Source organism: Maniola jurtina, chromosome 11 (assembly GCF_905333055.1).
Source record: "Maniola jurtina chromosome 11, ilManJurt1.1, whole genome shotgun sequence".
Classification (NCBI taxonomy): Eukaryota; Metazoa; Arthropoda; class Insecta; order Lepidoptera; family Nymphalidae; genus Maniola; species Maniola jurtina.
The window spans coordinates 14,658,138-14,680,442 of NC_060039.1; the positions used below are offsets into that span (position 1 = coordinate 14,658,138).

Below are 22,305 nucleotides of genomic sequence, written 5' to 3' on the forward strand. Positions count from 1 at the left end.
TATTTAGATTAGGTACTCGTAGGTATCTAATCGTTTGCTCATCCTTGGGGGAAATGGCACAAAATTCGGAATGGCTAAACAATCAGCGTTAGTGGCGGTCGTAACGGGTAATGATAAACACAACCAACTGATTACTGCGCGAGGTTTTCCCAACGCCCGGAAAACCCAGGCTAAAACAATGTTGGCACTGTTTTACGATTCAATCGCGTAGGTACGTAACGGTATTTATATTTGCATTCGCTTGTGTCTAGGTATTTTAGGAAAGGAGGAAAGGAAAATTCGTGTCAAACTAGGTATTTATTTCGTTCAAGCATACATGCATTGGTTTCTCACTGATAAGTAGGTAGTTTTTTTCTTTGAGAGAGACGAGATGCAGTCCCTAGGTTCCTATTGATTTTTTGGAGAACGAGGGCCTAGACGATGCCCTCATGCCAGTATATTCAGAATTTTACTTCAGTGCCTTTTGCTCACTACCCTCTGACCACCTCTTAGTACGAGAATACCTATATTTTAGACAGACTTAATTTATGGCATGCACCTATTTCGTTATGAGCACGGCACATAATTCGAAAAAACGTTAGACATTGCGGTCCCAAGGTACTAGAATGGTTATCTCGCGCCGGCTAACGCAGCATTGGAAGACCCCTAGGTACTAGGTGGGACATCAAGCAAGTCGCAGGGAGCTGCCGGTTTCAGGCGGTGTGGGGTATTGGTTGTCTTTGCCGGTAAGCTTCTGGGGAGCCCACCACATTATAGTATTTCCTAGAAAAATCCCAAATATCAGTAATTAAGCTATTGAGGAATAATAGGACGTAGAGAGATTTTCAGATATGACCAGTAAACTCTAATAGTAGTCGATATAGAAAGATTTTATTTAAATAAACTTACAAGCAACTCTGGCGCTGGTTAGGAATGCCCTTCCTACCGAGAAGAAACAGTAGAAACTCTGCTGTTCCTATACGTATAAAAACCTACTTTCCATTTCATATTTTATGAGTTATAACTCGGTTATTAAAACACGCGAGTGCGATCTTGGTTGTTGGCAAACTGCGACACCTCGTTCCACGATGTATCAGCGGGACACGTTAGCGTCACATAAAACAAAATTATGGCTCAACTTGCGGGCCCCGGCCGGGCTCGCTCAGGCTAAACTTCACTTTAAAGTGGCTCGTAAACGGGCTGTACGAACGAAGATATATTTGACTATGGAGATTGAGGGATGAGTGGCAGTTTCGACAGCCCATATCATGGATTAGCAACTTTGACTTAAGTCGGTAAATAGCTGCAGGCAGTCGGGGGTTCGATCTTGGGCATGTACCCCTAACTTTTCGCAGTTACTTGTACGGTAGGCCTCAGAATTCGAGTAGCAATTCCACGAAACTATTGCATCAAAAACCTGTCCCATCTAACGCATGACATAACCGTGCCAAGCGAATATGATCATTAAGGTGCTAAACGACTTACGGCTTTTGACTGTACTAGGTGTCCAGACAAAAGCTGTAAGTATATCTTCAATATAAGATTCTTATATGTCAAATAATATCCATTAAACAAATTTAAATTAACAAGGAATAATTTTACACAAAGTCAAGTTTATATTTATCGTTTTTTTAAATCAAAATAACAGTTTTTAAGAAAAAGCCCATAAAACATGCTGGTAAAATGCATAGATTTAAGTAGTGGAATATAAATTAAAATCCAAAATGTTAAAATATTAATACTAAGATTTATTATTACATACCTACTTACAGAGACTTGCAAAATTCGCCTTAGTTAATAAGATCAAACTGGCCAAGTGCGAGTCGGTCTTGCACACGAAAGGTTCCGTACAAGATATTTTAACACTTTTATGTGCAACACTGCAAATTAATGACAACACCATCTATATATGATTTAGTAAACTAATTATGTTCATGAACACATTTTAACATGAACTTTTTGTGCTGTAACCATAAATTCACGGTTTATGAATTTTTCCTTTATTTGTGCTATAAGACCTACCTTACCTGCTTTTCATGATTCTAGGTCAACGGGAAGTACCTGTAGGTTTTTAGACAGATAGACACAGACAACAAAGTGATCCCATAAGGGTTCCTTTTTAGGTATGGAACCCTAAAAACTACTAAACAATTTGTTTCAAAACACCCTGTCTTATTAAAGTCTGACATTCTGAAGTTGGCAAGAAATGTCTACTATTTTTCTTGAGCATCACTACATCACCATCTTCCAATTCCAATTTGCCATAATCTGTGATGCATAGCACTTCTATATACAACGATTTTGGAGGCCTCAAGTTCTCTGTCAGGTCTATGCCACTGTAGCCAATATCTTCACCTAAAGACCTCATATACTGGGCTAAATTTGTAGAGTATTTCGAAAACCACTCATATTCACTATCCGCAAGTAACTCTCTGACATCTGGTGGTAGCACGGACCCAAATTCCCATCTTAGAGTTTTTATTTTGTCCATTCTGTTGTATAAGTAAGCGAGAAGGCAACGCTTGTTTCTCTCCAATGCAGCATGTCTTACTTGAACTGTTGGCCACAGAGACTTGTTTTCTGTTGCTGCATTCCTAAAAATTTTCATTTACATGTTTTAATCAAATTTTGACCTAAATATTATAAGCCAATAAATAGTAATAGAAGTAGAATTATGAACTTAGGAAGCTAGACTTAGACCCCAAAAAGTAGTTTGTAAGTAATTACCAGAAACTAAGTTTGTTATAAAGGACTAAACTTAAATAAAACTAACAGAAAACCCTTGACTCTATGTCGCATAATTTTTTTTTAGAAAAATCAGTTTTTGAAAATTTGCACATTTTTAGCCATAACTCAAATTTTTTTGAGTTAATTAAGCTAAGATAGTTTTTTATAAATCATAAAGTATTAAAGCAAGAAAGTAGGTAGGTACCTAAGTACTTTAGAATTATTTTGGGAAATAGCAACAAAACTTCATAATAAATTAGGGTAGGCAGGTAGGTACTTACGCATCGTTCATATTCATGTTAAATAAAACGTGCATTTCTTCTATAATTTGTCGGATCTTTTCATCCTGAAAATTAGCATAGTAAAGATTCAATAACTTTACTAAATAAAATACAATTCGTGATATAAGAATCATAAAAATGACCTACATTAAATTGGTCGATAGTTTCACGGTTTCTGTCCGCTTCCTTCAACAATTCTATCACTTTTTCGCCAAACATATTTGCAAACAAAAGTTCTGCATATCTTTTAGCTTAGTTTTAGTTATATAATAATTTTTTTTAAGTTCGTACTTCGTAGCAGAAAGTTAACTTAGATTTTTAGTTTTGCCCCCAAAAATATTTGTAATGACAACTGACAAGTGACGACTGACATTGACAAGTGACAACGTCAATATATGTAAGACAAGCGAATACTCGGACGGTATGAATAAGTTCACCTTTAACATCAATCATATGAATTATTAAATTATATTTTTCAATTTCTAAAGTAAAAAATCTACAAAAATGTCATCTAAAAGTTTGATTTTATTTCCTGTTAAGTATAATAATTAAATACCTATAAATCTTACAAAGATACTCAAATTAATAATATTGTTTAATATCATAGTAAGAGTATCCGACTATACCTATAACTTCGTGGAATGTTTTTCATCGACGTCTATCATTCCGTCTGCGGTCTATGGCAAATGGAAATTCCCTTCTACGCAGTTACATATAAAAATAAGACGCGTGGTGATGTCAATAGAGTTCAAAGTTGCTATGGCGTCGTCACTCATTCATTCCAATTTCCACCCATTCCAATTTCCATTTTGCATGTTTATTTTCTGTTCACTGTTCATTTCATTGCGCACGCGTACTTGCAGCGATACGGTTGCTTCTTCGTTTATTCGTATATTATAAACATTAATAAAACATGTCTTTGTGCCATTTCAACGTTTAATATAAATTCAATAATTTATCGTTATTTACGTTTACTGTTAAAGTTAAATAGAAGTGTAATATATTAAAAATGAGTGCCAAAAAGGTTAACGAAACAAACACTAAAGTCTTCGAGGACGAGAACACAGACTCTGGTTTTCTGTCTGGGCCGCTAAGTGAACAGCTGCTGTCCTCGGAAGACCTCAGTACAGAGGCAGAAGCCCCACCAGTGCCTGATAGTGATAAAAAAGTGATAAGTGAAAGTTTAGGACCCGACAGTGGTGTAATTGAGGACTTTTCTGAGTGTCTAGTAAATATAAAATTAAGTGATCCTTCGCCTGCGCAGACGACGGTGCCTTTGATCCGATTGGATAATGTAAGGAGTCAGAATGATCTTCCACTGGCGATATTGTTCCAGCAAGATGACGACGGAGATACGTAAGTGTTGTAGGTCATACTACTTACATAGCTGTTGTGTAAACTGGTTGTAAATTGTACTTAATTATTATGCACCTACTTAAGTAGTATCATGTCAATCACGTACAATATAGACAGTTCCTTGGTATAATATATACTATAATAATATCAGCCAGTACTATTTCATTAAGTACATAGAATCGTGAAACAGAATACTCCTGTGGTATCTCAATAAGTACTACTAGTACAAAGTGATACAGGGGCTCGAGAACCTGCAGAGTTCTAGAGTGCTTTATTCAATTTGGTTTTAAAAGCTCTTAACGCTTCCTCATTTCTTAAACACACTGCTAGAATATAGTTTCTGTCTTCCCTGCCACTATCAGTAATACAATATCAGTAAGTCTTCAAAAGAATAGTGAACAAGAATCTTCAAAGTGCAGTTGCCGGCTTCAGTTAGTTGCCATTCATCGTAGATGATATTGATAAATTAATTATTTAATAAACTTGAAACTAATTTCAACCAGAAGAACTTAATTCAATAGCAGTAAAAAGCTGCATAGTTATATCATAAATAAGTTGACAGTAAAATATTGTCTTCTTATTGTGTATAATGGCTTTTAGCCAATGTCACATAGAAAAATAAAATATTATTTAGATAATAACAATTTCTGTGACTTAAATTAAATTAATGTCTGGTGTTATGTTGATTATGTGTGTTATCAATTTTTAACCTTTGACATGTCAAATAACAAAAAATCTTTATTTTAAGTTAATTATTTATCAGTCTACACTGGATGTATTTTCAAATTCAAATTCAAATTATTTTTATTCAATTAAACTTTTACAAGTGCTTTTGAATCCCACTCAATATGCTCATAACTACCGAATTTCATACCTATGCACTTGTATAAAATAAAATTAAGCATGAACTTTATTTATCGAAGAAAAAGTACTGTAGAAATTGCTAACTAAAATGACTTCATTGAAATCTCACACATTAGCTAAATAGGCTACACTATGAATAATTCTAAACTGTATAATGTTCTTGGTGATCAGTAAAGTTTCAGTATTCTGCCGTCCTAAAGCTAAAGTGTCGTTAACTACCAAAACCAAGTTTCGAGATATGATCAAAAAAGCGCGAATTTATAAAGAAATGATAACTAATAAACATACACAAAACTTGAAACTATAGAAATGTAGAGTAAACAGAGCACTTTCGAATAGCTGTATTTTTAAGTTTCTAGAATAAATAATAATTATAGCAGGAGAGTTTTGGCTTTTTAGTCTAGCATTTTTTCTAACAACGGCTTATATTTACATAACTAAAATGTCGTTAGATTACCCTTTAAGACGTTTATGGCTTGGATTGCATTTACTTTTTTTATCCTTTTACGGAACTTAAAAAAATTATATAATTTCTAAAGTAAAATGACTCTAAAAGACTTTAACGACATTATATGTTAGGTTATGTTCCTAAAAACTATCAATAACAAAACACTTAAATGCGGCTCTTGTAATTTAAACACATTTTAGTCTAGAAGAATAGAAATGATTTGTTTACAGTAGCGTTTTTTGGGGAGACTTGCTAAACTAAAATGTGGCTTATTACAAAAGATCGCACCGTAGCGACGTTTTAGGTTAGCATTGCTTATAAATATTTGAGGTTTTCCAATGAAAGTAACGGTAACTACAACAATTGAAAGAGCATCAGTCCGAAAGTGCCCATGCTCCTCTAGAATCTCCGTTATGTACCGATGAGTAGTCAGTGATCCCTTTTCACGAGCTCCTCCAGTCCGGGAAACACACACAAGTTCGATTTTTCCGTCGATTGACATGCCACTCCAGAACATGCTCGATCCCCCGCCATATTCTACTCTTTCTTCTATGCAAGCCTGAGCAAATCGTTCGCCTTGTCTTCTGTACACTCTCTTTCGCCCGTCATAACAAAATAAAGATACTCTTGTTTCATCCGAGAAGAGTCCAGCCCTCCATTGGTCGAGGGTTCAGTTGACATGCTCACGGGCAAATTGCAACCTTTCCCTGCGATGCTGTGCAGTTAATTTCCGACCCCTAGCAGGTACGCGGACCGCAATTTTCTTCTCTCGCAACCTTCTTCTAATCGTAGACGTGCTCACTATAGCTCTGCTAACTTCTCGGAACTGCCGTTGCAGCTCAACGACATTAAGGAGTCGATTGCGCGAAGAAGATATCACAATAAAGCGGTCGTCTCTTTCGGATGTGCAGCATCGTTGACCTGATCCATGCCTCCGGATGTAGCCCCCAGTCTCTTGAAACCGTTGGAATACCCGCTGCACGGAAGAACGACTCAAATTAAGTTGCCGTGCCACATCACATTGTCGCACCCCTGATCGCAGTAGTGCAACCACTTGAGCAGCTTCTTCAGCAGTAGTGTCCATCTTGAGGGTTAGTTTTCTTGCAGTTAGAGTTAACGTGTGTCCTCTTCAACGTTTGGATGGTGAATGCCCTTATTTTTTAGTTATACTGGCCATTTTATAGCCCATGAAGTTCAAACAAGTCGTGGTCCCTATAATGAGGATTTTTGCAACATTTTCTTTGACGTACCGTATTCAGAAGGTTTATATCGTTTATGAAATGTAACTATTGTTTGATAAAAGGTCTTTAAACGTTCTTTGTATTGATATCAATACTGTTTGGGTTAGATGTACAGGCTTGGTAATATGACAGGTTAAAGCCTCATTTTCAGATAGGTGCGATTTTTGTGACGCCGAGTGTAGTTTAGCTAGTTAGTTTAGTTTGTTTGCTTGCTGAAAAGCTACTTCATTTTATACACATAGAAAAAACAATTTTAACAGGGCTCACTCCGTCACTCGTTTCCACTCGTTTCATACAATCGTAGTTCCAATTTCATTTGAATATTAAGCAAGAAAAGTCCATGAAATTTTGCAGTCATATTCTAGAAACTAATATCTGTGTCTGTGGTGTTTTAGATTTTTCTAAAAATATGTAGTTTTAAAATTACAGGGGCTCCAAGATTTGTATGAAAATTTTAAGGCCGTGTAACTTTGAAACCGAATATTTTAACAGAAATCTGGAAAACCACAGACATAGATATTAGTTTCTAGAATATGTCTGCAAAATTTCATGGACTTAGGTTGCTTAATATTCAAATGAAATTGGAACTACGATTGTATGAAACGAGTGGAAACGAGTGACGGAGAGAGCCCTCTTAAAACATGAAATGCTTTTGCAGTATTACAATAAATATTTGAAACGACAAAAAGACACGCCTCTTACGGCGAGTCTTTTTGTTGTTCCTGCCACTAGTAGCTAGTTCATTATTGATTTATTTTAATATTAACCATTAATATAAATATAAATAATGATTGTAGCAAAACGGGACACTAAATGGCTGCAACTATAAATAATTTCAAATGCATGTTTCGCGCTCTTATAAAAACAAATATTTACTTCGATATTTTGTCCGCCATCGTGACAAAATTGGCGGGAAAACACTGAGCCCGTGTGCCACATCTACTCCAGAAAGCTCTCGCAGGCGCACTCAGGCGCACTAATGACTAAATTAATTCACAATAAAGTTACAACCTGGCGAGATGCGGGAATAGTTAGAGACATTTAAGTTATGTATTGCGGGATAGAGTCATTTCAGTCTAGGAAACAATATTTTTTTGCAAAATATAACTAAACTGTAACGCGTTTATGTGTGATTAAAGACATTTTAGTCTAGCATTTTCGTTTAAAGACATTTAAGCTATGGAATTTAAGAAAAAAACCTTGTAGCAATAAAAATTAACGCCGCTTAGAGACATTTTAGACTAGCAATGTCAGTTAAATACGTTTAAGTATTGTTATTATATAAACAGGTAGTTACTTAACGACGTTCTTCATATTGCTATATCAAAAACTACAGCAGCTAGGAAAATACCGGTTAGATTGGTCGATAGAAAAAAAAATTCTGAGTAAGATAGTGTTAAAAAGTCAAATTTGACCAAATGTTGGTTAACGACGTTTTAGCTTGAGGAGGGCAGTATTAGTCTTAAATAATACAAATATGTAATAATTAACTGATCTGCTAAAGTTTTATGTCAATTGGTCCAGTAATTACTCTTAGCATTAACCAAAAACAGACACTAAGTACTAAGTGGAATAGTAGAACTAATAGTAAAGGCATTACAGAAAAATACGGGTAAAAAACCAAAAAAAATGTCAATAAATAGCAAAGTGGGTTGCACTAGTCAGTATAGTTCCATGAAAAAAGTTAATGGTAAAATATAAAGTTTTGAGTAAGTTAAAAAAACCCTTTTATTATAGTTAAAGCACAGTTCACAACAGTTAGGGAACTTCCAACAAAATAGTGAGCCATCAACGTCACTGCCAGGCCTCAAATGTTAGTACATTTGACACAGGTAGCCCTACCTTACGTCACCATAGCCTAATATTTGACATATCGTCGATTCCGATCAAACCGAGTGTTCCCTCACTCTTAATTCACTCTGGTTAAAGTCATAACGTAACTTTAACTGTCTGCCACACAACTGACATATATAAAACTTGTTAGATTGCTGGTGGCAACTAATCCTTATCATAATAAATTATGTTTAAGTAATATCTAGACCATTATCCATTATCAGTTGTTACTAACATTCATTTACTTAGCATGAGTATGCACATCAATCATAATCATAACTCATCCCACATTTCTGTTCAAATATCACTGCTTAGCCACTGTACAGTTCAGAAACAAATGTAGTTATTTACATACATGTGGCAGAACAATGAACAAAATCCAAGTGGAGATCAACAGCATTGTCTTATTGGACTAAACTTATATAACTATCAACTTAAATGCAGTTTTTGATATCAAGAGAAGTTAGTTCAGTTAAATATGCCATTTGATATGCAAAATTACATTTTAGATGATAACCTAACAGTTGGTATTCAATGTATGTTAATTTCAGAACTGTACGGTCACTAGACTGTGTTTATGCTGTAGTTTCTTGTTGCCATTTGATTTTAAACCTAAACCTTAGTGGGATAGTGTTCAAAATACAATACAGTTTTAAGATCCTACACAAATCATTCCCTGTCTCCATTTTAAGGTCAAAGGTCAACCAAATGGAAAAATCTGGCTTTGCGATCCCCATTCGATCTTGCCATGGAAATTTTGCTAGCACTCTTATCAGAATGATTACACTTTTAAAGTGTGTGTGGGTGTCTGAATGTGTTTGTGTGTCGTCTATCTATTCATAATATTGTGATCTACAAAACAGTCCATCATTGACAGAGAAGTTATAATCTACTACGCTGACCAAGTGTGGATTGGCACACTTCACACACATTTGAGAACATTATGGAAAACTCTCAGGCATGCAGGTTTCCTCACAATGTTTTAAAGCAAGTGATATTTTACTTAATTACACACTTTACAAACCCAAACATAACATACTTTAGTCTGTAAAGTTAATCTGCCCGGAGTGGGAACCCTGGATTGTCCAAATAAGAGACTGAAGTCATCAACTGTTAAAGTCAAAGTCAAAGTCAAAATCATTTATTCAAAGTAGGTACAATTGTACTCCTTTTGATGGTCTTTTACCACTATACACACACATACACTGGTTATGAACTTTTACCACTTTTTATTAGACTAGTCCTTAGTAGCTAGTTATTTTGATTGACTCTGATCTCATCCATGAATATCCATAGTTAACTAAAGAGAGACATTGCTCTACAGCTGAAGAGCGGGCTAAAATCTAAAAGGATATTAGTGAAGATTAACATGGGTAATATTCTTTCAAAAAAATCTGTTAATGAGTCATTTACATTTCTTATCCAAGATTTCTTCATCCAAATCCATATACATAACAGTCAAACAGTTATGTACTAGTTTTTTCACCTCGTTACCTATTTATTTTATGGAGTAAGTACTTTACTAATTAGCTAAATGACGATTCAGTTTAGTTAATGGACCCAATCAATTTGTTTGCTGTCTTTCATTAGTGGAAACTTTCTAGATTGGTCCAAGTGTTTCTATTATAATCAAACAAACAATTTTGTATTATAACTTGCCAACACGCATGTCCTTTGCGCAAAATTTTTGTAATCTTTTTCCTTTTATCTGGGTTCTACATTATTAACTAGAACTTTTTTGCATATAGGTAAAAGTTTTTATGCAAAAAACAAACCTTTCATTTGGAGAGGAAACCCGTGCTCAGTAGTGAGCCGGCGATGGGTTGATCATAATGATGACTTCAAAATGACATTTATCATTTTCTCTTCTAGACAACTACACATCGCAGCAGTTCACGGTTGCGAGAAATCAGTCGGCACACTCGTAAAAGTGTGTCCGGACAAAGCGTGGTTAGACGTCCCCAACGACTACGGCCACACGCCCCTACACTTGGCCGCCATGAGCGGCCAGGCGACGGTCACGAGGATGCTGGTCATCGCCGGGGCGTCGGTCGCGTCCAGAGACTTGGCGGGCGAAACTCCACTACACAAGGCGGTCGCCGGAAACCACACAGACTGCCTCCGAGGCCTGTTGACGCCAGTGACAGACCGGCCGATGAGGAAGCTGTCGACGGTTATAAACCAGAAGAATTACAAAGGTGAGTTCATTTTCTTATAAGACCTGTTTTTACAAAGGGATGGTTAATATTATGTCCTTAGAGCCCTTGAGATCGAATAACCTCAATTTTTTTTATTTAGATACAAGCAGTTTACTGAAATCTCACCTGGTGGTAAATGATGATGCAGTATAAGATGGAAGCGGGCTACCCTGGAAGGGGTATGGTAGTTTTCATTAAACCCATACTCCTTTGGTTTCTACACAGCATCGTACCAGAACGCTGAATCGCTTGGCGGCATGGCTTTGCCAGTAGGGTGGTAACTAGCCACGGCCAAAGCTTCCCACCAAACCAGACCAGAAATTTAAAAATTCCAAACCCCTGCCGAGAATCGCCACTAATAAGGCCACAGCGCTTACCACTGCGCCAGGGAGACCGTTATTTTCTACGACCTACGCTACGAAATAATTTGCCTCCTCGTTTCTAATTCGGACTTCTAGAATATGGAATGCCCTTCCAGCATCAGTTTTCCTCTCCACTTTTAATATAGGTACCTTCAAATCAAGAGTGAAGTTGTTCAAGGCAAAGCGCTCTTATCACTTGCCAGCAGGTCTGATTGCAGCCAAGCGCTAGTCCATAAAAAAGGGTCACATTATTGACTACATGTAGAATAATTTAACTCGGTATTGTCCTCTAGGCTTACGTAATGTGTTGTTTACCTCTCGGTGCACTTACACGTGGATTTTTGCGTTGAAAGCTACTATTCAAGGTTTGCTACTGCGTACTAAATAATCCGGAAATCCCATGCCATTCCGATGCTGTTCTGTGTGCACCAATAATGCACTGGCCAGTGCCTTACACATCTGATTCAGTAGTAAAATACCCAATCGGGTTTTCCATCTAATAGTTTTAATGAGAAATCATAATGGTTTGTTTTTTCAACTTATCAATTTGCAGAATTATATTGAGCAATAGAAGATTACTTACGAATGCTATCTGAATATTTTTTTATTCCATTTATTTTACGCAGTAACTTTTGATTGCCCAAAAAAAGAGTGTAATGTTTTTAATGCATGTGAGTTTCTTTTTTTCACAATAACTTTTTAAATACCCGAACAGGTTTGAAACGATGTTTGAGTATGATTAGAATCCACTGGTTATAATTTTTTGAAAAATTCATATATGGTAGGGCAGCCTTATTTTTCAATGTATTTTTAATTATGAGTAATAAGACTTGTTGCATGGATACAGTAAGACCTAGAGAGTGACATAGGCTAATTTATATCCCGCAAAATTAAAGAGTTCTCAAGCAATTTTTAAAATCCATGCAGGCAATTTGATTTGAGAATAGGTACCTAAATGTTGAAGTAATATTTACACTGATAAAATACAAATTAATGAGTTGAGCTAACTTTATACCAATTATGTCTGAGGCAGTTAATTTTATCCACTATAAATAACTTCTTGACCTCAGTTATCGGTTATCACAGGTTATAAAAACTCTGATAAACTGGCGCCATTTCAACGTATGTAAATCAAAACATCACCATAGTTAATTACGTAGTTAAATACATGTACTGCGTCGCATTTTACATCAAACTATAACTATTTTTTTAGGATTCCGTATCTCCAGGAAAAAAGGAACTCTTATAGCATCACTTCGTTGTCTGTCTGTCAAGATTCGTCAAAGGAATTAAAACTACTACCCGTTGACCTAGAATCATGTTTGGCAGGTAGCATTGTCCTTTAAATAGCACAAGTAAAAGCAAAAGTCCGAAACGTTTGTGGTTATATAACAAAAAAAGTATTATTAATTTTTGTACGACGGTACGGAACCCATCGTATCTGATTCCGACTCGCACTTGACAGGGGTTTTTTCACAAGACGAACTCGGGTAATTTTGAATCGTCAAATGCATCTACCACTACGTTTACTTACTAACCACCCTACTACTGATCTCCTAGCACTTTTTTTGGACTTAGTCTTTAATGATGATCTTCTTGAATGATCTTAAATGGGATTTAATTTAGGTATTAATAAATGAAATACCTAATTGACGAACTAAATGTTTCTACATTAGAAGCGGTGACAGCTTAATAGTGCCTCCTGAGTTTTAAGCAATTAAATATCAAAGTCAAAATCATCTATTCAAAGTAGGTACAATTGTACTTCTTTTGATGGTCGAAATTGTTTAATTTTTACGATATAGTGGTGATAATTAATTACGTAACTTAAAACTAAAGCTACGAGAATTCCAAACGCGCCCAAGTCTGAGAAGAGCCCACAACAAACTCAGCCGGGTATTCTTTTTTTTACTATCGCCACTTTACAAAATCACATAAACTTATTAGAACTACTATCAAAGCTGATTGGCAACTCATACCCAAGCTTTCGTATGATTTCAATATAATCAATAATATCACTTTCCATTCTGAGAGGGAGACCCGCTTTCATATTATCATGTTTTGATAAGGAACAATAGCATCACCACAAATTGCTATCTTCGTCCTACGAGAAAGTTAGGTCAATCCGTGTCAGAAGCAAAAAAAATCTTCGGTCTCCCCTTACAATATAATTGAGTTTGGTTTACCTACTTCATTTTGAAATCAAATTATATTTAAATTAACCGGAATCTTGGTTAATTCTTGCCAATCATAAATGTAAAAACCCATCTAGTAATTTTATTATGTTGAACTTCATGAGTGTGCATTTTATCGAAGGGCAAAACTTAGTCTATAATAAAATATTATTTGTATTGAATCCTTAAGCATTTGTAATGCTATAAGTATCCAATAAAATAGTCAGTCAAAAGGTGGCTACTTAATTATAAATCTCTAAAGTAAATCACAAATTACAAAACACAATCTCTAAACTAAATTAAATTGACAGGTCGAAAGAACAACGTAATTTGCAAAATATAATATCAAAGCTCTAAACAATAATTGTAGAAATAAAGGTTGTCTAGAAATTGGAGTGAAGACAAATTTTTAGCAGATCTCAACTCAAAGAGGTCAAAAAGCAGAAAGTACAGGGCATTAAGTAATCTAAAATTAATACTTACTTTATAACTATAAATATTTTAATTTTAAACAAAAGAGCAGTTGATAACTTCATTGCATATGATAAGAAATCTGGAATCACACATGAATAAAGACATCTTGCGTTACAGGCAAAAAATGCATTGTTGTAACATTTAAAATTGTTAGACATGCTGGACAAACAATAAATAATTGATGCATTATTTATAAAACGAACATCCGTATCGCCATGGGAAAATGGGTTTTTTATGATTGAAAATTAAAATAACGGACATAAAAGTTGTTTACGGATACAAATGCAGTTTACCTTCACCCCATGCCATTGTCCGCTTAAAACTGTCGCATGTGCATCGGAACATGCACGCGAAAACACGTCATCTGATTCAGAAAAAAACTGGTTAAGTGCGAGTCGGAGTTGCACACGAAGGTTTCCGTACCATCGTACAAGATGACTGTAACACTGTACTTTTTTTATTTTTTATTTGCATGTTCATGAGAGAAACCTAGCCCGCTGACAGACAGACGGACGTACAGCGGAGACTTAGTAATAGGCTCCCGTGGCACTCTTCAGGTACGGAATCCTAGAAAAATCAAGTTTCACTAGGATCTTGAATTGAATTGTAGTAGAAACCAGTTTTCAAACGCAGACGCTTACGCGTTTAGTCGTCACTTCAACAACTTGAACACCTCAAGGTCTTGATTACGTTCTAAGACATCAAGTTCCCACACCATCAGGAAAATGATGAATCAAAACCATGAATGTGACTCCTGTTTGTCATACGTTACTAAGAAGTTCACTTGATATTACTTGAATCATGATTCTATATACACCGACGCATTGTTATTGAAATGTTTTAAGGAAAATTTGGATCTTCCACTTCCCCAAATACTTTAAAATATCCTCATGTAATCTAAATCTTATGTACTTATGTTGTTTTGGTCTTATCTTATTGCAATAATACTAGGTTAGTCTAACACACTCTTTAGTAGTTAAAGCATGATGCACTCTAAGATTAATATTACCATGACAGTAAAAAGAGGATGATGCGAATTGGAGGAAGAATGCTGAGGAATAAGCGTGGTGGCAACTGTTGGGGAAGGCCTAACTCCAAATGCGGCTGTCCATAGAATCGGCATCTGCAAGGCAAATCTGTGAAACTAAGCCTTGATTGCCTATCTACATTAGACCAGACTTTGGTCAAATCCTTCTCATTCTGAGAGGAGACCTGCGTTCAAGGGAGAGCTGGCCATTGCCAGCTCTCCCCCGAACGCAGGTCAACCCATTGGTTGCAATATATTATGGAAACCAGCTAAAACAAATGAATTTATGATTGGAACATTCTCAAAACTATTTAAATTGAAAAAAGGCTGAGAATTTTCGTTGTACAAATAATTAACCCCAATAATACGAACTTAAATATATACTTTTAAAAGCAAGTTCGAGTTTTCCACAATGTGAAAATTTCATTAAATTCATATTAGTGTCGGCCGAAGCAATAAACTGGGGAGTTCGGTTTTTCCGGAATTCATACAATGTTTATTATACCTGACACTTTCAGCTGCGTATATTCATTCTTTAATATATTACCTGCTTGCATTTGGATTTACCCATCGCGGCCTTGTCTGCCATAAACGTTATTACCATAAAATGTTAATGTTTTTAGTACCTATCATATTTTGCTTACATAAAAAAGTCGCTGTTGTTATCCTGGTTCATATCTTCTTCGCTTGAAACGCTCTCTCAACGCAAGATAGGTGAAGAATAATTCGGAATTGTTTAACTGAACCTATATTAATAGTGGTTTATTCTTCTTCTCCTTCTTGACCTACCACACTATGTGGGGTCGGGAAAATGTCTTCTTCTTCCACTCGATTCTGTCATCCATCAACGCACTTTCCACCCCTTTTACACGCATTTCCTTTTTCATGCAATTCATCCATCTTTTCTTTAATTCTATTCTTCTTCTCCTCTTTTTTCCTTCCACATGCATATTTAACATTCTTATAATAATATGATTTTCTTCCTTCCTATTACCCTTCATCTTTTCTATCACTGGCGCTTCTTTCAAACCTCTCCTTAATTTATTTCTTATCTTATTAATTCTTGTTATGCCCCACATCTATCTCAACATTCCTATGAACTCTTCTTTAATCCGTCCCTTTTACTGTCAAACATTCTGAACGATACAATGTGGTTTATCTGTTTTGTCTCATAAGTAATAAGAACTGACATTGTTGTGTAGATAGCTCAATAAATGCGTTTGCAACAATAATCCTTCCGGCGAGCCACATTAGGTATCATAAATTCAGTCGACAACAACAAATGAAATAATCAAAATTATTTTTCAATATATCGCACAAAAAATTTGGCACGAACTCCACAGTCATTAGACTGATACGTGAAGACGTGAAGTTTTTCGGAATTACCCATCCAAATGTAGATACCGAACTGTATATAATTGCGGTAGGTTTGCCGCGGTCACGACGACCGATGGGTATTCCCAAAGCCAGCTCGCATAACGAAGCCAACCGGCTGGCGGTGAAAGCACCGTGCCTATTCGTTAACCGTCTGGGTTACCCCGCCTCTGAGAGCGTTCATTGAAAGTTGGTTACGTGAGTGTTTGAATGCCAACGGATTTTCCGAACACCTTATAGAGGTACGATGAGTCTCGATTTTATGCAACTACGTTGAATAATGATACATAGATTCCAGTATTCTGTAAGGAATGATTATTTTGACGTAGTTAATTGTAACTAATCTATGTATTTTGATTATCCTTTTGGTCGTGTATGCCTAAATGAAAAGACTTACTTACCATAAATTAATTATGTAGCGTAGTAAAAAGTGACAACGCGATTAGTTGCGTAAGCGTTGAAAAATCTGTCTATGTGATAATATGCGTGAAGTAACAGACTAAACATTAAGTTGGTAATTATTATTATTTATAAATGTTATAATAAAACACGTTTGAATCCTTGACATTATAATATCCTACTCCGTCCGATAGCACCGTGTAAAACAAAAATAGTAAAACAACCTTACAGTTCAAAATTATATTAAAGACCTGACAGAGCATCATATTTATTTTTAGCATCTCTACTAACTCCAAAAATGTAACAGGTCCTATTTTTTGAGGTTGTTTTTTGATTAAACACACCTATCGCTGGAATCCGAAATCGGAATTCTATATTGGGAGTGAATAGAATCACACAAAAACTTTATGGAAAAACTAATGAGAGTTTCCCGAAAATTCCGCAGATGAATTTTCATTCGTGTAGTAGGTACTTTAATCAAAAAATAGACGGAAACGTCATGGGAAACCATGGAGCAATACCTCAAGCGAATACGTGAGGAAAACCGCAGAAATCGCCGAAGCGGCGCGGCCGGGCAATTCTGCAAAGCGACAAGACAATGGCAGCTGCAATGAATCTTTGGGTTATCCCCGCGTGAAAGTAGGCACCTTCAAGGTACGGAGCATTCACGGGAATTCCAAACATTCACTGTTAGGAGGCGGGCTGTTGATGGAGCCTAATTCTCTACCTTACCGCAAATTCGCGAAGCTTTTTTGTTACCTAATGTTACTTTCTATTTCAACTAATGAGATAGATGTCTATTTTTATTTAGGTTTTGTCAGTTGTTGATAAAATAATGTTTTGCGATAATTGCGGTCAATTCTGTATAATAGTAATGATTCTGCCACTAGTTCGTGATGCTGGATATTCGGGATATGCTAAAATTCCTGTTTCCTTGATGTATAGTTCGTCCAATTGTTTTACCTACCTTACAAATTGGTTCTCATAATCATGATCTCATGCCACAATAGCTACTTTGGACTGACGCCAATATGTTACTGCATAATTAAATTGCATGATTTATAAGTTCCTCACTTAATGCAGTTGTTTTTATTGCGTAGCAACTCGAGCAACTCCGACCAATCCTTAATCCTTAGTCAAAGGAACTAGGTCGTAGTTCTTTTGATTAAGGATCGCTTAGAAGAAAGCTCCGGAGCATGTAGGGATCAGTCTTTAATCTAAGCGTAGTTCCTTGTCTTGCTTTTTAAAGATTCCGTTGGAATTTCTGAAAATCTCTTAGTTTTTAAGGGTTCACGTTGACAACGTACGTGCAAAATCTCGAAAGACCGGTTAGCGCTTTACGTTGATAAGCGGCAGTCAGTCAGTTTTTTATTTTATACAATATATTATAGAATAGATAAATTAATCACCATTCGTCCTTGATTGTTTATTCGGTTAGTTACATGCAGTTATTTAATTTATGTGGTCAAAGACACCAAATTAATTATGATTATGATGATCACACCCATTTTGTGGAAATCCAGCGAGAATCCGGTTTTCTGTTGGTAAAACCTAATAAGTACCTACCAAACCTATTGTAGTAATTTTTTTATTTTAACTTCAGAATGAGTTGATCTACGAGTACCTATCATGCAATTTTACATATTCGATCTTCCTTATATTTTCGACTTGAGGATCGATCGGGGCTCCTTCAAGGTATCACTTATAGCCTATCTAGCAAAAGGTGTGTCTTAGTCTGATCAGACCAAGGCACTATTATATTATATGCCCTGGTTATTAGCAAATCTTTGGATATTTTGCTATTAAAAAAAACAAATAGGTATGGATATAAATATATAATTATCCACTGATATGAACAAGTGAATCATTGTTATTGATGTTTAAATATATCTCTAATCATAACGATTATGTCGTTTTAAGCTATTTACAGTACAGAGTTGTTAGGTACACGCCTTTCTCTTGGTAGGTATATGGTTAGTGATAAGAATATAATCAGTAACAATTACCTTTTACTGAACTCGGGGTTTTCCAACGACCTGGTTTTTTCACACACTCAATGAATGTTGCTATCTAAATAAATTTCTTTGTTCTAATGATGCTAAAATTGAGAGATAATTAGGTATACATTTTACTTAATTTACATAAGTAGTTACTTAAATATAAATTAATTAAATCAAAGGGGGGGGGGGGGGGAGTAGAGGAGACCAAAAAAAAAAGGAAATGGATTGCGTGAAAGAGGATATGCGTGTAAAAGGGGTGGATAAACGTTAATGGATGACAGAAGTGAGAGGACTTGAAGACAATATGTCCACGTAGAGCGGAGTTAGTTCAGGAAGAAGAAAATATAAATATAAATTCATATGTACTCTCATATCAAATGTAAGATTTTGCTTAAATAAACTCGTCACATGGATTTGTGAGTTTCAATATTATGTATGGCAATCTCGTGCGGTTTTTCCACATAGAATCTGCATTCCATACAACTTCCATGTATACAGTAAGTATCTAGTTGTCGATATCGAGTCGATACTCGCTATTGAGTACCAACAGACGAAGCGCGACATTTAGAATAGTATAAAATATAAGGAGTAGGTATATTTTAATTACATAAGTATTTAAACATCAAATATAGCTTTACTAATTTTAATAGGTATAAAGAATGCAATATTATTCAAATATTTAATAGACCTTTACGTCAGTGGTAAATAAGTAATGATTTTATATTATAAAACTGGAAAGCATTACCATTGATAGTGCGGAAACGATGAAAAATATAATTATACAATATCGTTTGCCCATATAAGGCGAGGGCAACTTGACGGTGAAGCGGTCGTCACATAGTTGGGAAAACCCCACCGTCCCCGCCCGCGCCCCGCGCCCGCCCCTCGTCCGCCCGCGCGACCCGGCCGCGCTGCGCTCGCGCACATCGCGCGTACACCGTAGCATATTTTTAAAGACCGCTGCGTATTTTAGCGTAGATCGCAATGTTGACTTTCATTATCATCATCATGATCAACCAGTGGCGTACAGCTCATAGAGGCGCAAACGCACAGCTTACCCTAGTTGTAATAACTCAATGCTAACTTTTAGAATAGAATAGAATAAGGTGTATTCGTTGATCCAACACATATTAAATCGATATTAGATAATGAACAAACAAATTAAAATAATTTTTCTTTGGCTTACCAAAACCATAAAAGTTTTCGAAGTGTACCTACTACTAGACAGTTGATCGTGTAGACAAGAAGTCACTTAGTGTGGTCGAAGCTTAAAGATAACTCAGTTTTTATGTTTTGTCAAGCGTAATAATGTTCAACGCTCCACTATATCATAAAGTCACTAACACTACACAAGTGCGTGAGAACTAAGAAATAACTACCTACAATGACTAATAGAATAAACCTGAAAAATATCCACGCAATCTCATGATATAAAGTACAAAGGCCATAACGGACCATGTCCTGTTATGATGTAATGACCATGTACATTATTATAAATTTATAAACGTTATATCTTCATCTCCGAAGATCATCGATGATGGAATGACACTTGCAATGCAATGAAATTAAATATTATAACTATAGTTCCTAGGTGCCTTTATTATTTAATTTTCCAAAATTGTGAAATAATTTTTTTTTTAAATAAACCGACTTCAATAACCACAAACACTAAAACTATTATCAACAAGCATATCGAAATGTTTTTAATAAAAAAACCGGCCAAGTGCGAGTCAGACTCGCGCACCGAAGATTCCGTACTCGGCTATTTTTTCCGACATTTTGCACGATATATCAAAAACTATCGTGCATAAAAATAAATAAAAATCTGTTTTAGAATGTACAAATTAAGCCCTTTCATATGATACCCCACTTGGTATAGTTATCTTACTTTGAATTCGGGGTTTTCAGATTTATTCCTGTACTTGTGCTATAAGACCTACCTTCCTGCCACATGATTTTAGGTCAACGGGAAGTAGGTACCCTATAGGTTTCTTGACATACACGACGGACAGACAGACAACGAAGTGATCCTATAAGGGTTCCGTTTTTCGGCAACGCAAACCTAAAAAACAAGACAAGTTCTTCAATAACGCATTATATCTCCGAATATTTCATCGTCTCCTTAGCTCGATTTATTCTAACAGATTAGTTCGTTCTAGTACGTAATAGAGCTATCGATTTCCACGCCGAGTGGAGTTCATTGGATGGAACTCGTTCAAGCGAAGATGACGTCCGTTTCGAGTCTATCTGGTATCGTTTACGTCACTAGATAATCTATGGTTTACGTGATCGCTAAGCCGTTTAGGATGAGCCGCATATACCTACTTGTTCATGACAGTATTTCACATATTATCAAAATACCTCTAATATTAGGTACTATCTATTCGGAATGGATTATTTTCGTCCTATTCTGCGCTACAAATTATAAGTAGGTATGTCCTCTAAAAGTTGCTACAAACTAATTGTGAATACTTTTACAATCACTACATATAATTTTTACAGCTTTTATTATGTTTAGAAGATTTTCTCTTGACCTCGAGCTACATATCGTAAAATCAAGTAAGTATCGTAAAATCGTAAAATCAAGTTAAAATTGCCTGTTTGCCGTTTGGCATAGACAGATAGATAACTGTGAAAATTCTAATACAGGTTTCTTCCTTGACCAGTTCTCCAGACGCTAAATTCAACCAAACAAGACGTTTGTTATCACAACATAACCAAGGCAAAATTAAACAATCTGGTGGGAAGTTATACATTCCGTGACCAAACAAGTTAGCGAAATGTTTTCATGTTTTAGCATAGCAAATAGAGCGATTGGAATTGAATGTAAAGAACCTTAACATTTTATCAGGGTTGTATCACTTAGACACATCGTGTAAGACGCAGTGTAATTGTTTGTCTATTGCAAACAACTTAGTAAATATGTACCTACCATCGTTATCATACATTGTACCTGTTGTCTACATTGCAAATTTACAGCCATGCGTTGACAATAAACTCAAACCGTAACCACGACTCGATATAGTGGTACGAGGAGAGATAAAAACTAGCCAAGTATGAGTCGGACTCACGCCACAAAGGGTTTAAACAAAAAACTGCATTAAAATTTTATTATTTGTTCTTATAGCGGCAATAGACATTTACATTCTTTGAAAATTTCAACTCTCTACCTATTATGGTTCACGAGATACAGACTGCTGACAGATGGACGGACATATTAATAGAGTCCCGTTGGCAACCTTCGGGTACGGAACCCTAAAAATTACAATTCAGTTCAATGATTGCAACACTTGATGATAATAAACGAGGTTGTTGCTTATCACGTGAACCCCAGGCTATTGCAAGCAAGCACCTGATGATAATGAGGAAATCATTAATTATTCTAGCTTGAATAACGTTGTTTCGTCTAACTTATATTACGCAAATGAACTATGACGTCCCAATTTGTGCCTTGAGTGTAAGTTTTTCAGTAAACAAACCGTCACCGGAGTTTATCTATCAATTTCTATGAATGTCACGATACGGGGTTAGCACTCGTCGAGGCTGGGGAAAAGCCTGTATGTTTTCA

The 22,305-nt window shown here is 35.8% G+C and overlaps 2 protein-coding genes across 4 annotated transcripts in view; one reads left to right on the plus strand and one right to left on the minus strand.

Annotated features, from left to right (window-relative positions):
* Positions 1 to 1,706: 1,706 nt before the first annotated feature.
* Positions 1,707 to 3,341, minus strand: LOC123869866 (DNA replication complex GINS protein PSF1-like). Of its 2 annotated transcripts, XM_045912946.1 has the most exons (4): positions 3,135 to 3,341; positions 2,988 to 3,052; positions 2,114 to 2,573; positions 1,707 to 1,782 (listed from the first exon to the last, which is right to left on the minus strand). In XM_045912946.1, exons 1-3 carry the CDS (start codon positions 3,204 to 3,206, stop codon positions 2,123 to 2,125), a joined length of 588 nt encoding a protein of 195 aa, XP_045768902.1. In that variant the 5' UTR covers positions 3,207 to 3,341; the 3' UTR covers positions 1,707 to 1,782; positions 2,114 to 2,122. The 2 variants fall into 2 exon arrangements, with proteins under 2 accessions (XP_045768902.1, XP_045768901.1); XM_045912945.1 differs by having other exon boundaries at positions 1,707 to 2,573.
* Positions 3,342 to 3,713: 372 nt separating this feature from the next.
* LOC123869856 (NF-kappa-B inhibitor cactus) overlaps positions 3,714 to 22,305 on the plus strand; it is a 37,198-nt gene continuing 18,606 nt past the window's right edge. For both annotated transcript variants that reach the window (XR_006796967.1, XM_045912930.1), the window contains exons 1-2: positions 3,714 to 4,343; positions 10,602 to 10,927. Coding sequence is in view for 1 of the 2 variants with exons in the window: in XM_045912930.1 (XP_045768886.1) it covers positions 3,997 to 4,343; positions 10,602 to 10,927 (673 nt within the window). In the remaining variant the exon portion in view is untranslated. The remainder of the gene's footprint in view (positions 4,344 to 10,601; positions 10,928 to 22,305) is intronic.

Bases quoted from the DNA above. Each gene is read 5' to 3' on its own strand.
- LOC123869866 (XM_045912946.1), bottom strand. From the start codon at position 3,206: ATGTTTGGCGAAAAAGTGATAGAATTGTTGAAGGAAGCGGACAGAAAC. The intron at 3,053-3,134 runs GTAGGTCATTTT...GCTAATTTTCAG, and splicing joins AAACTATCGACCAATTTAAT to GATGAAAAGATCCGACAAAT. The intron at 2,574-2,987 runs GTAAGTACCTAC...GAAAATTTTTAG, and splicing joins AACATGAATATGAACGATGC to GAATGCAGCAACAGAAAACA.